The sequence below is a fragment of the Sorex araneus genome, chromosome 6, assembly GCF_027595985.1.
Source record: "Sorex araneus isolate mSorAra2 chromosome 6, mSorAra2.pri, whole genome shotgun sequence".
NCBI classification, from domain to species: Eukaryota; Metazoa; Chordata; class Mammalia; order Eulipotyphla; family Soricidae; genus Sorex; species Sorex araneus.
In genome coordinates this window covers 121,856,463-121,871,949 of record NC_073307.1, presented here as the reverse complement: position 1 = coordinate 121,871,949, position 15,487 = coordinate 121,856,463, and the positions used below count along the sequence as shown (strand labels likewise).

General features: G+C 37.4%; 1 protein-coding gene across 2 annotated transcripts in view; it reads right to left on the bottom strand.

The window, feature by feature from the left end:
• The window catches only part of ZDHHC13 (zinc finger DHHC-type palmitoyltransferase 13), a 48,551-nt gene that overhangs the window by 13,181 nt on the left and 19,883 nt on the right, over window positions 1–15,487 (bottom strand). For both annotated transcript variants that reach the window (XM_055143258.1, XM_055143259.1), the window contains exons 6-11: window positions 14,390–14,454; window positions 10,718–10,880; window positions 10,366–10,491; window positions 7,446–7,579; window positions 4,717–4,817; window positions 484–608 (exon numbers count right to left, since the gene is read on the bottom strand). In XM_055143258.1, coding sequence (XP_054999233.1) covers window positions 484–608; window positions 4,717–4,817; window positions 7,446–7,579; window positions 10,366–10,491; window positions 10,718–10,880; window positions 14,390–14,454 — 714 coding nt within the window. The remainder of the gene's footprint in view (window positions 1–483; window positions 609–4,716; window positions 4,818–7,445; window positions 7,580–10,365; window positions 10,492–10,717; window positions 10,881–14,389; window positions 14,455–15,487) is intronic.

The window sequence follows — 15,487 nt, the reverse complement described above, 5'->3', positions numbered from 1 at the left end:
TGCTTGAAATAATGTGACTCTTCAAGGTTGCCTTTTCTACAACCATAGCCAATGAATTTGATCAGACAAAAATTACCTTCCAGTCTCTTCAGTCCATGAATAGTAATTCTCTCCTAGTAATAACCTGGTAACGAAAAGTACACCTGCACACATGCAAGCACACACACACACACACACACACACACACACACACACACACACACATACTCACACCCAAGGATTTTGTTCCTAATATAGCAGAGAGAGAGAGAGAGAGAGAGAGAAAGAACCAAAAAAATACCCATTTACAGCAGAACTGAAGATTATAAGCATCAAGGGCTCAATCTTTCAGAAACAATGGTCTGATGGTAACAAAAGTGAGACTCTCCTAAACATCGAAACGTTCACAAATGAAAAGACATGCCATATCCACTGACAACATCACAGCTGTGAAGACCTTCCCTACTGGAAAAAAGCCCAGTTAATAACACAGAGCAAGCTTACCGTTTTCCTGTCTTCTTCAGAAGATTTAGTGAAGCCAGGGTCAGTTGCCCAAGTCTTGTAGAAAAAGTAGAGGAAGCCCAGTATGCTGAGAATAAAAGCGAAATAGGTAGGGGTACCTGCCAAACGTTAAAATCCAATTAAGGAATATATCAACTTTCCATCAAGGACAGCATAGCAGAAGGTAAGCAGCCTTTCAGGAAGCCTTCCTTCTCTGCATTTTATCCTGACCTCTCTTTAATGTCCACTAATCCCTGACTCCATCCAATTTCCTAATCTGACAGGAACTTGCTCATAGTTTGCTAATAGTCCCTCTGCATTAGCTGAAACTCACGAGATATTGATAAGAATAGTCTCGATATATGAGGAACATCCTAAAGACGAAAAATAAAATTCTAATAAATCTAATATGGTAACTGTGGCTTTCTTATGACTAGAAAATGTTTTCTGATCATTTTATCAAATCATTCAAAGAAACAAATATCTCTCTCATCTTAAAAACTGATCACAAGTCAGATACTATTTGGAAAGGCAGGTATTCTGGATAAAAAATACATTTCAAAATGGGGCCAGGGTGATCACATGGCCTACGCAGGTTCAATCCTTGGCACCCCATATGGTCCCCTGAGCACTGCCAGGAGTCATTCCTATGTGCAAAGCCAGGAGTAACCCCTGAGCATTGCCGGGTGTGGCCCCCAAACAAACAAAAAATATGATTCAAAATGAAATACTACCCACTTGAAGTGTTTTTTAAGTGGCACAAATACTTCCTATAAAGTGTAAAGCTTTGCTCCAAGGACAGACAAATGAGCATAGAGTAATAAATATATTAATTCTCCACGTAAAATTTAAATAATTACTGACACAGTAATTATATCTGTCTTCCAAGGCGTGGCCAACCTGTCATGCTAAACTTAGGAAAGATGGCTACAGAACAGACTTTAAGTCCTTATTATTCAAATTATGTTTCACTGCTGTCCCCCATAGCAATAGCTTAATGGAGGAGCTTATTAGACAGGCAAAACTTCAGACCTCGTCTCAGACTTGTAGAATCAGGCTCTACATTTTTAACAAGATCCCTAAGGATTCATATACAACAGAACAGTTTGAGATGCACTGGGCTCCACCATGAAACTCAGCACAACCACATCAGGTTCAGTTAGACAAGTATAAATCTTACTGGTTCATTTAGAGATAGACCTGGCTTTAAGAGCAGGTTTCAGAAAACATATGTTAAAATTGCTGATTTAGAATGAATTGAGAAAAAACTCTACTAAAGAGTACATGGGGCAAGGTCTTCCCCGAAAGCTGCATCAGTGTACACAGGACTTTCACCCAAAGCTGCTGGATTTTTCTTTTTCACGTGACCTGAATGAAATATGTCATTCAGAACAGAGATTTACACATGCTGAATCTCTGGAACCCACTTTAAGACTTTCCCTGTACTTATGCTCCTTAAACTGAACTCACAGCCCAAATCACAAATATTGCTATTTCAGTGACCCCTCCATTTTATTCTTCCATTTTTTACTTCCAAACTCATTAATCAGGTCCTATCTCTTTCTTGCTTCATAAAAGTCAAATACCCAACTTCCTAAACTTATAAAAGGCACCATGAGAAATTTATCATTTGAGAGTCAACCGACAGCTGCCCTTAAAATTAATTTCATCATGCAAGCAGCCTTCCACACTGATATTATTCCTAAGAGTAATAATGAAATAAATAGTATTTACGGATGACAATTATGCAATGGGGACTTTGATCCGCACTTTACTGACATCAAAATAGTAATCCATACAGTTGTCTCATGAGCGTCATCCCCAAATTACAGAAAAACTGCCCCCGATTTTAACGTGCTCAATGGTAACATAGCTAATAGAGGAAAGAGCCCAAACTCAAAATCAGACTGATTCCAAAGACCTTCTTCTTTGCATAGTGCCCTCAACTAGTAGGTTAAACCTTTCTACCCCTGTGGTCCTGCACCAAGGCTACAGACCAGCGGTTGAAGGAAGCTGCCCTAAATCTCTTCAATCAGCGTTTCTCAACCTTCTCCCCGCTCATAACCCTGTTTTGATTTTATTCCTTCCTATACCCTCTTAATCATTTCTATTAGTTGGCCCTCTATTTAGTCTGGTACCATGGCTCCCCATTTATATACTTGTAGCCCCCTGGAATATCCTGAGGGTCCATACGGTCTCTGGTTAAGACATCCTGTCCAAGACCCTAAATGATCCGGATGACTTGTGGGATGAAGCAGACTGGACCATCTGAAACAACTCACCTAAATTCTCAGGACTAGTCCTTACCCGTCAGCAATGCAGTTCATCCCATTCAATATTATATTCGAAAGACAGGAATCTGAGGGTGAAGTGTGCCACCTATTGACTGACATGGCCTCACCACTGCAGGCAAGCCCACGGCTGCCCAGATCAATGGCTTTATGCTACACATTCAAGTCAAATAACCCATCTGCTCATCTCCAAGAGTCTGTCTTTCTGTGGAGACTATTCTTCTAATGTAATGGCATCTTTATAGATGCTGCAGTTTCTAGTTAATCTCAGCTGAATATTACGTTCTGTAACAGGGGCTTTCAAATTACCAGTGAAGTTATACTTTTGTAAATTTTGAGTTCCCAAATTTGAATTAACCAGATAAAAAAATTTCACTATTTGCACAAAGTGTAAAATAATGTGAGTTACTCAATGTTAAAAATTTCACTAGGAAACAGTGTTTGTAAAACTGTGTTTACTCCCCTTCCTCATGATAAAAATATCATTCACTCCTTTTCAGTATTATGTCAATTACCCTAGAAATGATCATTTTTGAGGTCCATGCAAATGATTTTGCATACACACACTTGCATTCATGCAAGCATATGCTGTGCTGTTATTTTATGCACTCATGTTTACTTATAAATTATTTTTATAGCATATAATGACATCACTCAAGCCTTCATTAAAGGTGATAATAAGGTTAGTACCTAAAATGCTGAGCCCAAATCAGTAACTGAGAAAAAGGTTAGCTGTGATAAATAATTTTGAAAAAAAAATGTCAAATGATTGACATGGTATTCTGTGTCATCTATTTGGATGAAAGAAATCTGAAAAATACTAGACAATATTCAGAAAGAAAAAGTCTTAAAGCAAAAATATACTAACAGAGTACATATATGCACTCTGAGAACGCATATGAACTCATTTTTTATATTTATTTCTATTAAAAATATTCTTGAATTGAGAATATACATCTCTTCAATTTCTTTAAAAAAATGCCATTATCTCCAAAGACATTAGTATAACACTTAAAGGAATATATTAATGGGTATATTTATACCTAGCGTAGTACTCTTTTCCTACCCTGTAAACGAAGCACAGCTATAATGGCTTTCTAAGCATCTTGGCAGGGGGAAGCCTGGCAACAGCAATACTGAAACTTGAAAAATATTGCCTCCTACATGGTCGGAGGTATCATTAACCTAGCATGCTTCTAGGTTACTGGACTTGGCCAACCCCACGGTCACAATACAGCCCCTAAGCTAAACTTGGCCAGGGTCATGCTCCTCAAGTGAAAGCTATTCCTCCTTAGGTTAGTGCTTTTTAAAACTGAGGGCTGCCATCCATTAGTAGGTCATGAAAGAATCAAGTGGGCGGTGACCTACAATTTTAAAAAAGCAAGGAGGATAGCATATCATGACAAAGCCAGAGTAAAGCACACATTAGAATGCTATTTCTTGAAACTTTCTTCACGTATGTTTGGAATGGCAAAGTAAATTTATTTTTGCTATGATTTGAGAAGCACCGATAAGGATGAGAATACTGCTAGTACCCATTGTCAAGGAAGCCAATATTCATCCTATCCTTCCCAAAGAGGCTATCTTGGCAACCAGACATTTTATTAATCAACAATAACTGCCAATCAAATGAAAAGAATTGCCTAACCATGAAAAGACTCTAGGCAATACAACAAATTTTTATGAGTCTAAGTAAAACAGTAATACATTTTACCATTTCTTCTTATGAATAGACAGCTACATTTTTTATATTGTGCTCGAGAGTATTTCCACAATTGAAAAATTGAGCAGACTTTCAATATTAAACATCTTCAACAAGAATCATTAAATGAATACAAATATGAATTGTTTCCTTGGACCTCTTTTACTATCTAAATTTCTAACAACAGTTATCACTTTCAAGGCAAATTAGATATGCACTTAAATTTTGAAGTTGAAAGGATATCAGGAAAAAATAAGGTAAACCATGTCATAAATATCCAAAAAATGGAACTCAGCAGAAAGACTGTTGGTAAGTATACAAGGGTTTTATACCCAATCAAGGACCTAAAGAAAACAGAATAAATAGTGTCAGTGAAAAGACGTATGATTCACATTAATTTTAGTTCAGAAATACTTAATAATAGCAATAATGATTTCTGTAAATAATGATGGCCATTTTCTGAGTACTATCTGCTATTTTTCATTCTTCAATAAGTACACATCATCATTACTCCATATTATACCTGAGAACACTGGAACAGCAGGCCTCCTGAGAAATGAGTCTGAGAGCTCACAGGGCCGAGCAGCTGCCTTCCATACAGAAGGCCTGGATGTAATCGGTCTATTGACGGGCAGTCACCCCAGCTCTTCTGGGAGCTCTTCTCACCTGAACATAGGGCTGGCAGTACTGAGAACAGCCTGCCATGACTGCCCCCCGAGAAGAACCACAAACAAAGAATGCTCTAGTTCTTATTCCCAGTAACTAGACTTTCAATGGATCTTTTAAAATTCCCACTGAGATACACCAGATTTGTATTTCCTTTTTTGTCTGTCATATTTTCAAATACTCTAAACTACAACACCTGAAGGGTACTTTCGTATTTAACAAGCTTTCTTCTAGAGGCTAGCAGTACATCTGCGAAACATACAACAGATGCCTCTACTTAAGCACTGTCATCCTACAAATAAACATCCTGAGAAATGGACACTAGACAGAAGATGCATAAAGGCTTCAACTGGCTTTCATCACCAGAACTTCAACCAGCTGCATGATACCCACATATAACTTTTCTAAATGTTTAGCATTGTAGCTTTAAGAGGGGGGGAAAAAAACCTTTAATAGTCAACGAGCAGCACAGTAAACTTAAGCATAAATATACTTTTCCTGGATGCATTTAAAAATTTATACCAGTGGCCGGAGCTATAGTACAGTGGGTAGGGTGTTTGCCTTGCATGCAGCTGACCCAGGTTTGATCCCCCCCCCCCCCCCGCCCCTGCATCCCATATGGCCCACCAGTACCAAGAGGAGTAATTCCTGAATGCAGAGCAGGAGTAACCCCTGAACATCGTCTGGTATGACCCAAAAAGAAAAAAAAAAGTATACCATGGTTAATGACGGATGTGAAAGGACTCTAAAAAAGTTATCAAGATCCTAAGGATACAATACCAGAGAGTTAGTACAGGGGTTAAGGTGCTTGCCTTGTGTCCTGGCACTCGGCTCCCCAAGCACTGCCAGGAGTGATCCCTGAGCATTGAGCCAGGAGGGCAGTCAGGTGTGCGCACCCCCTGCCCTCCGCCAAAAAACTCCCATTAAGAATAATCACAAAACAAAAGGGAATACCCTGCCACAGTGGCAGGGTGGGGTGGGGGGAGATGGGATTGGGGAGGGTGGGAGGGATGCTGGGTTTACTGGTGGTAGAGAATCGGCACTGGTGAAGGGATGGGTTCTCGAACTTTGTATGGGGGAAATATGAGCACAAAAATGTACAAATCTGTAACTGTACCCTCACGGTAATTCACTAATTAAAAATAAATAAAATTAAAAAAAAAAAAAGAATAATCACAAAAAATAATAGCTGAGAAGAACTAAAGATGCCAAACCTCAGCTACCCAATAAGGCTTCTAGAACTAAACCAAAGGGAGGCCAGGACCTTTAAGGCATGACAGGCTGCGTGATCCAATTATGCAGCAGGTGAAATACCTAATTCGTCAAAGCCTGCTGCTCCGACCAGGGCCAACTAGCAACCCCACGGACTGGGGGTTACAGAGGCACCTGGGAGACACAAAAGTAATATGGATCAAACAAACTGATGAGCTTTCATAAAAGACTTGACTGCCAAATATGGATGAACTATTGGGGAAGAAAGAGTTGAATCCTGGACACCAGTTGAGAGATTTTGGGTAGGTACTTATGGAGGACATGGAGAGAAGGGCTTGGAGAAATGGAGAAACTGAAGAAAAGACCACACTACATAGAGGATGATATCCATTTCCATGGATTTCATGAATTGTTGACTGCCACTTTACTGAAAAAGGGAACCAGGGGGACTGGCATGTGACACAATTACTTGCATGTGCCAGCCATCGTTCTAATCACTGTATCTATGAATTAACTATGAGGGAGACATTCTCACAATGATTCTCAATTTATAGAGGAAGAAAGTGAGGCACAGAGATGTATAGCAAATTGTTTAAGATCAGGCAGCTATGCAGTAAGGCTTGACTCTGGTCCAGACTAAACATAATCATGTATAAATATTTCCTCAAAAAGAACCACACCATAGTCATTATTTTATAACCTCCTACAATTTAATTGGATGCTCAACTGAAAAATAGTAAAAGCCATAAATAACCAGCTTGAAATACATTTAGATTTATATAAAAAAAACCCAAATATTTCTAAAACATGGACAAAAATGCTTAAAGAGGCAAAATAGTCAAAATTAACTGCAAAATGTGAGTTAGGATCTTTTTTTCCTACCAACTGTCCATTCAAGCAAAGTACCAGATTGACTCATTTACCTTTAGTTGAATCATATACTAACAAAGCCCTACCCTCCCACAAACTCTGGGAACATTTCTATGTGGTAACATTTATAACTCAATAAAAATATGATTCCAGTTAATCAACAACAGAAATAGCAATAAAATGGGAAATATAATAACCAACCTTGCAGAGACTAATATACACACCTTGAAAACAAGGATGTCAGAAAAAACAGCATTACGAGAAGACATCCTTTTAAAAGCCAAGAATCTGAATTGAAGTCCAATATGTATCCAACAGTCCATAGGATAATCACAGAGAACATCAGCAGCAGGAAAAGCTTGAGAGAGAATTAAGAGATTCAGAATTTTAGAACTTTATGGATCTTACCTACATATCTACTAATAATTAGCTTAATAGACATACTTCCTAAATACATAACAATTAATACAACTGCATAACACAGACTTTCATCAATATTGCTAAATAATAAACTCGAAGTTGGAGAAATTACAAAACTTAGAAACTTAAAAAGCTTTATAGTTTATAAAATGTTGCCTCAACATTTCATTTTGCTCTCAGCTTCCTTGTCCCAAAATGATGCGGTCTTTTAGAAAAGTGCTAATGATAGCTGATATTATAAAAAAATAATTTCTTGCCAGAAAAAATAACGCAAGACAAAGTCTCTTCACCCAAGGCAAATACAAGAGTTCCAACTTGGGTGCTGGATAGTGCCAATCCCTAACAAAGGTTAGATTGCAGAAAAGGTTAGTTTACTTAGGATGTGGGATTTTAAATGTCTAAGGAGGTATCCAGAAAAGCAGATCTATGACAAAGGAGAAATCCTGGTAGTCATCAGTTACATGCAGTAGTGCCGTGAGTGAAAAACATTCCAAGGCCTGTTTGCAAGCAGGAAGGGGCAGAATCCTGGCCACCATAAACATTTAAAGGGGGAAAAAGCAAAATCCTCACAGGAAACCAAGAGAAAGCATGACCAGAAAGGATGAGATCCAAGAGTTAAGAGAGGTTTTTAGAAAAGCTAGGGAAAAGAATTTCAAAAAGCAATTAGTTTTCCAAATGTCACGTGGAGGCTAAGGACTGAAACATGGTCTCAGGATGCTAATTACTCAGGTTTAACTTTGCCAGCAGAATTAAAAGGGTAAAACATCTTTAACACAATGGCCTGACTGTCTTTCCATAAAGTAGAGCACCACATTTGTGCCATGCTGTCTCCTAACTAATGAAAGCATTACTTTGGCAGTAGCAAATGGAGAAAACATATTTTTCCCTTCAACTTTTACGTCCCTGTAAGTTCTATTTTAAGGATGATTTTCAAAGGCTATTAAATATCTAAAGTGCTTCTAATTTTAATTTGCATAATAACACAATTTACCATGAGCAAGATCAACTTTATTTAAAGTGTAAATTTAGAACCAATAAGCAATATAATCTCAGAGCAGAAATAAGAATTAAATATGAATTTTATGGTTTCAATTCTAAATCAAATAAATTTACAGTATTTATTCAACAACAAATATTCTAGCACATGTAGTATGCTAGGAGCAACTCTTGGCGCTTGGAAAACAGCAATAAATTTGAGACATTCTCTCATGGAGCTTAAATCTAGCTGGAATAAACTGATGAATAACCCACAAAGTCAATGTCGTAGTATGAGAAGTTGGATCACACATGACCTTGAAAGCCATTGTGAAAACTTTAGCTCTCTTTTTTCTCCCTATGAGTGTGAGACCAGAGAATCCTGAAAGGACGAATCTGACTTACATTTTCAAAGATTCATCTGCCAACAGTGTTGAGAACAGATTAGAGGTGAAAAGGAGTGGAGAGATGTCAGTTAACAGTAATAACCCACAACAAAGATAATAGAGACTGGAACAAAACGCCAGTGGCAGTGTGGTGGGTGTCAGATGGTTGGGTATACTGAAGGCAGAACTAGCCATCATGGCTTTCCGTTGGACTGAATAGGTGTTGTGACAGAGGAAAGGCATGGATGTCTAAAAGCTGGAAGGCTATGAAAGGAATAATTGGACAGGGGTGGGAAGTACATGAGTTTAATATTGGCTATATTTTGATGAGGATGACTGTCAGATACTGGGCTAGAAAAAGGTCAAGTAGAAAGTTGGATATCTGATCTGGAGAGGTCTGAGCTAAGATAAACTGGGAGTGCATCAACAGATAGATATAGTACTTAAAGACACTGAAGTACATGAAATCACCAAGGAAATGAATAGATGAAAAAGAGTTCCAAGGATAAAAGTCTTGGGTCCACATATCATTAAGGCATAGGGAGAAGCTGAGGTGTTAGTAAAGAAGACTATAGAGTAACCATTTCTTCTTTCTCCCTCCAAAATCATAAAGGTAAAATTAAGTGTAGTATTCATGATGACCTTCTGCAGAGACATCTGGTAGTACCTGTTACTTCAGAGTCATTCTGAAAGCACAGTTACTTTGGTGTCATTATTGAATGACACTAAAAACGTCAAAAATCATACAATTAATCTAATATCCCATTTCAGCCATCCGAATTATAATTATGATGTGAAGAACAACCTGGACTAAGCTTTTTCTATTGATTCGCTCACTATAAAGTTTAGAAGAGTACCACTGGGAAGAATCGGCAAGTTAAAAATATACATAAAGTTTTAGTTTTGGTTCTTAAAATTCCAGATGCATTTATTTTATGAAGTGACATAATGTGGCTGAAATTTATAACACTAATTTTAAAAGTCATGCTTCTAACAATATACTCTGAATGTCATTATTTCCTTTTGACCAAAATTTAATAATAAGCTCAAGAAAATTTCTACAAAACTGCTTACAATGAGGTATTTTCCATTTTACTTCTAAGAATATAAACCATATACTTCATTCATTAGATATATGTAGAAGTACTCCATAACATTCTTAAGGTAATGTGTAGTTTTGTCATCTAGCTGAGATTCAAGAAAACACTACTTTTCAATGTTGGGTTTAGAATGAATGAGAAAGAAAGAATAGGTACAACACAGCACTCAACCAACTCCCTGGCTTCTCTTGATGCCTTAAAAACCAAAAACAAATGAGCAACAAATTCTACTTCCCATAGAACAGGGTCCACATAAAAAATACCTCGCATTTCTGCAGCCACTTCCGAAATCTGAACTTATTGTTGTCTCTCATTTTTGCTTCTGTTTTTAGCATGTGAATAATCAGTCGATTTTTGCTTTGTAGTGCCATATCAAGAGGTGTTTCTCCCTTACATAAAAGGAAAAAATTCAATTGTATTTCAATAAACTATAGGTACAAAAGACTTTTTTAAAAAGCTCTTAAGAAACATAGACTAAATACATTTATTCCAGAGGTAACCAACTATTTTATGTCCTAACTTTTGAGAACCAGAACCAGGCATATAGCTCATCTTTGTGTTACCCTGTCAAGCTTTGAACTGAAGAATTAAAGGGAGATAAATACCTGGTCATACCTTAACATTTCGGACATCCAGGCTAGAACCAGCTTCCAAAAGTTTATCAACTGCACTAACATTTCCTGCTGCAACTGCCCAATGAAGTGGAGTGTTCTGTTGTATTTTATCAACTACATTAAGAGATGGATTAAACTTTAAAAGAAATCCAGTTGGTTCTGGCCTGTCTCAAACCAATTAAAAAAAAAGTGGGGGAGACATAAATAGAGATGATTAGAAGCGTAAATGCAAATAATGAATCTTTTAAGCTGATAAATCAGTTAACCACTTAAGAACTCCAAACAAATAGAAAAGTCTTTTTGCAGAGTTCTACTCTATTCTAAATAGAAGATATTTCCTCCCCCTCTTTCCCAAAGACATCAATTAAGAGGCAGTCTATAAAAGTAATATAATTTTATCATCAACATGGTAAAATAATTGCCTTTGTGTTTCAAAGGTTTTCTTTCATGGTGTTTGTTCTTCTGTTGGTTAGCTATTTTTATTAAATTGTGAATTTAATTTTTGTCAATGCTAAATCTTAGGTAACTTACTAAAGATTAAATGTAGGCTGGAGGTAAAGTATAGTGGTTAGGTGCTTGTCCTACATGTGGTGACCCACGTTCAATCCCTGGCCCATGATCCCCCAAAAGCACTGCCAGGAATAATTCCCTAGCACTGGTGGCTATGACCACAGCCGTTCCCCCACCCCAAAATTAAATGTAAAATAACAAGAGATAAGCCAAAAGCTAAATTTGCATTCTCCCTCCAACCAATTATTAAACAAAAAGCTTAAATCAAGTCTTAAAACAGAAATAATTAAAGGCTTGTACTTTTCCACCAGTATGTTCCCCGCCTTCATAACAACTGAGATTCTAATAAAATAATGTTCTACTTTATTTCAGAAAAATCATTTGGGAATAGGGATCTGGGTTGGACCTGACAGCACTCAGGGGCTACTACTGGCTTTGAGCGTAGGACACACTTCTTCTGACAGTGCTTGGGAGACCCGATGTGGTGTGGGGAATCAGACTCTCTGCAAACAAAGCAAGCACCTTACTCCCTGTACTGTCTTCTATGATCCCTCTATCAAAATCTTTAAACAGTGTCTTTGACTTCATAAATATCAGCGAAGAGGACAAAATGGTGTTTAGCAAAATCCCTCGGCTCAACCAGTGCATAAGCAAAAGGTATGTTGAATAAAATTAAGCCCTAGGAGAGAACCACCTAAGTGAAAGTAGAATCAGAAATTAAGCATGCACTTGGAAATAAACTGGTGAAAAGGAAAATGTAAAATGTATTTGAAAAGAAAAATACCAAGGCTTGAATATGGTGATCATTATTTATATCACACAAATCACCCTGATAAATGGACAGAAAAAATTCAGACTTAACTACCTAGTGTGAACATACAAACAGATCTTTTTCATAGACAAGTTACAATTAATATTTTCAGAGCAATCAACTCAGAGAAAATTACATTTTAGTGTTCTCTGGAAATCAAATTCATCATCTAGATTTCAAATTATGAGGCCATTAAAACTTTTACCAATTGATAAAGGAGCAAGAAACATTTAGTGGAGCAAGGACAGCCTCTCAAACAAGTGGTGATGAGAAAACTGGGCCTCTACATATGAAAAAATGAACACAGACCTCTGTCTAACACCATGCACAAAAGTTAGATCAAAATGCATTAAGGACCTCAATATCAGACCTGTTCCATAAAAGTACATGGAGAAAATGTAGGGGAAACCCTCCATGATACTGAAGCTAAAGGCATATTCAAAGATGAAACACCACTGACCAAGCAAGTGGAAACAAAGATAAACAAATGAGACTAAATTAAACTAAAGAAGCTTTTGCACCTCAAAAGAAATGGTGTCTAAGAGACAAAGACAGCTCATAAATTGGAAAAACTTGTTGCTACTGTTTGGCATATTAAATACGCCACGGGTAGCTTGCCAAAATCTTCCATGCGGGCAGGATACTCTCGGTGGTTTGCTGGGCTCTCTGAGAGAGACAGAGGAATGGAACCTGGGTTGGCTGCATGCAAGGCAAATGCCCTACCCGCTGTGCTATCGCTCTAGCTGATAAAGGGTTAATATCAAATATATATAAGGCACTGGTAGAACTTCACGAGAAAAAACATCCAACCCCATCAAAAAATGGAGAGAAGAAATAAATAGAAACTTCCTCATGAAAAAATTCAAATGGCCAAAAGGCATATAAAAAAATGCTCTACATCACTAATCATCAAGGAAGTGCAAATCAAAACAATAATGAGATATCATCTCACACCACAGAGATTGGCACACATTCAAAAGCACAAGAGCAAGCAGTGCTGGTATGGATGTGGAGACAACGAGACTCTCTTTCATTGTTGGTGGGAATGCCAACTGGTCCAGTCTTTTGGGAAAATAACATGAACATTCCTCAAAACACTAGAAATTGTGCTCCCATTTGACCCAGCAATACCACTTCTGGGGATATACCCAGGGGAAAGGGGAACTGTCCAAAAACACACAGCAGAAACATCATCTGCACTTCTATGTTCACTCTTCAGCACTCTTCACAGTAGACAGAATATGGATACAACCTGAGTGCCTGAGAACAGACAACTAGATAAAACAAAACAAAACAAAACAAAACAAAAACATACAGTACATCTACACAATGGAATGCTCTGTGGACACCAGGAAAAATGAAGTCATGAAATTCACTTAAAAATGGATGGACATGGAGGGTATCATGCTGAGAGAAATGAGTCAGAAGGAGAGAAACAGATACAGAATGGCTGCATTCATTGCATTCATTTGTGGGAAATTAAAAAAATGTATATAGTATGAGACTAATATCCAAAACCAGGGAAAACAGGTGCCAGTCAGTGATCAGAAGCTTGTCACAAAGAATGTTTGGGGGGTGAAGGGCAATTAGGAAAGAGAAGAGACCAGTATGACACTAATAGTTGGAAATAATCAACTTAGACAGGAATTGAGTGTTGAAAAGGGATATTCCTAATAATCTTTTAGGATCTGTATTGAAAACCATAAGGCCCTAAAGAGGGAGGGTGAAGGGAATGGTGGGGGAGGGGGAGGGAAAGAGGGAGGGAGAGGGAGAGCCATAGATAAGATAGATAGAGAAAGGAGAAGAGAAAAAAAGTAGAAAAGTGCCTGCCATAGAGGTAGGCCGGGGGGAGGGGTGGGAAAGAAACTGCAGATACTGGTGGTGGGAAATGTGTACTGGTGAAGGGATGGGTGTTGGAACATTTTATGACTAAAATCCGATCATAAACACTTTGTAACTGTGTATGTCACTGTGATTCAATTAAGAAATAAATAAAACTTTTACCAGTTAAAAACAAAACTAAGAAGTGTAAGTCGTATTAACACATATATGCAATGGAATCTCTACCTTTCTGTAAACAAATATTTTACTTATTAGTAGCTTCTAAACTTTTCTCCAAAGCTATCAGAAAAAAAAATCAATTTTAATGGTGCTGTTCTAGACTACATAAAATTATATACCTACATAAAATTTTATGCCATAGTCACGGGGGAAAAAAAATCTTATTTTCTTCTCAATAATGAAGTATCATCTCAAATAGACTGAGATACTTAAGTGATATGCACAGAAAAAAAAAAAGAGCCCCGTAAGAACCAAGAATCAAAATGAGCCAATTCAATTAAGGGCACTTACCCCAGTACTTTGTGAGCTGATAACATGAGAGGTGTCTGCCCATTTAAATCTGTCATATTTATACTCTGTTAAAAAAAGAAAAGTCAATCAGCATCAACGTAAAAATAGTTAAAATCCATTTTTTCCTCTTAATAGCAGTGTCACTTTAATGGATTCTCCACATCCACTATGTCTATAAGGGCTTAAACATCACTAGAATAAAAGAATGTTTCACTTCAAATACAGAGTAAAAAAAAAAATCCAGACTCCTACAAAATATTTTTAAAGGGAAAAGCTGGACATATGATTTACATAGTATGAGGCATGTAAAAAAGACCTATGAGCAAGATAAAAACATTCATAATTACCCTCAAATATGAGTCTGCAAAAACTTTTGAAGTCATCTAGTTTACCTAAACCAATATATTAATTCACTCTACCACATCTTAAAACAAAGCTATCCAGTTTCTATCTAAACATTTACAATAATTGTGAATTTATCTTTCAAGGTAACTCATTGCGTTTTTTAAAAACTCATGTAGTATTATTATTTCAAACACTAAAACATGAAGAAGTCTTTTCTGTTTTCTAGAATCATGCGGGACAATAGGGAAATCACAGTTCTATGAGGATATGTTTCTTTTAATAGACTGGGCCTAGGTGTAAGGTATACAATACTGGTTTTAACAAGGCCAAAGAAAAAGTTTTCAGTCACTGAAAACTCTTATGGGCCTTAGAGGACAACTTGGGAAGGAGCCCAAAGAGAAACAGAAAGGACTCCTCACACATCTTTCTAAAATGAAGCCCAAGAGGTTGTAATTATTCTACTTCAGTTGGCTGAGTTTGAGGGAAAGTGCTTATTTAAAGAGAGCACAATCATTCCAATGGCATTTGTAGAAACATGTTTCCACGCCTGTTACAGGCGAGTGTGCTGGTACACAAACTAGTCTGCTACCAGAAAGTAGATCCCAGGCAAGTCGAGCTGACAGTGAAACTCCCACTGCCAATAACCTATAATTTAACCCGTGCCATAAATGGCTGCTTCTTAAGGCAAGTCATTTTTCATGGAATTGCTTTAGAGAACAATAAGAAGCCTCTGCTCAAATTGGTCTCCCATTT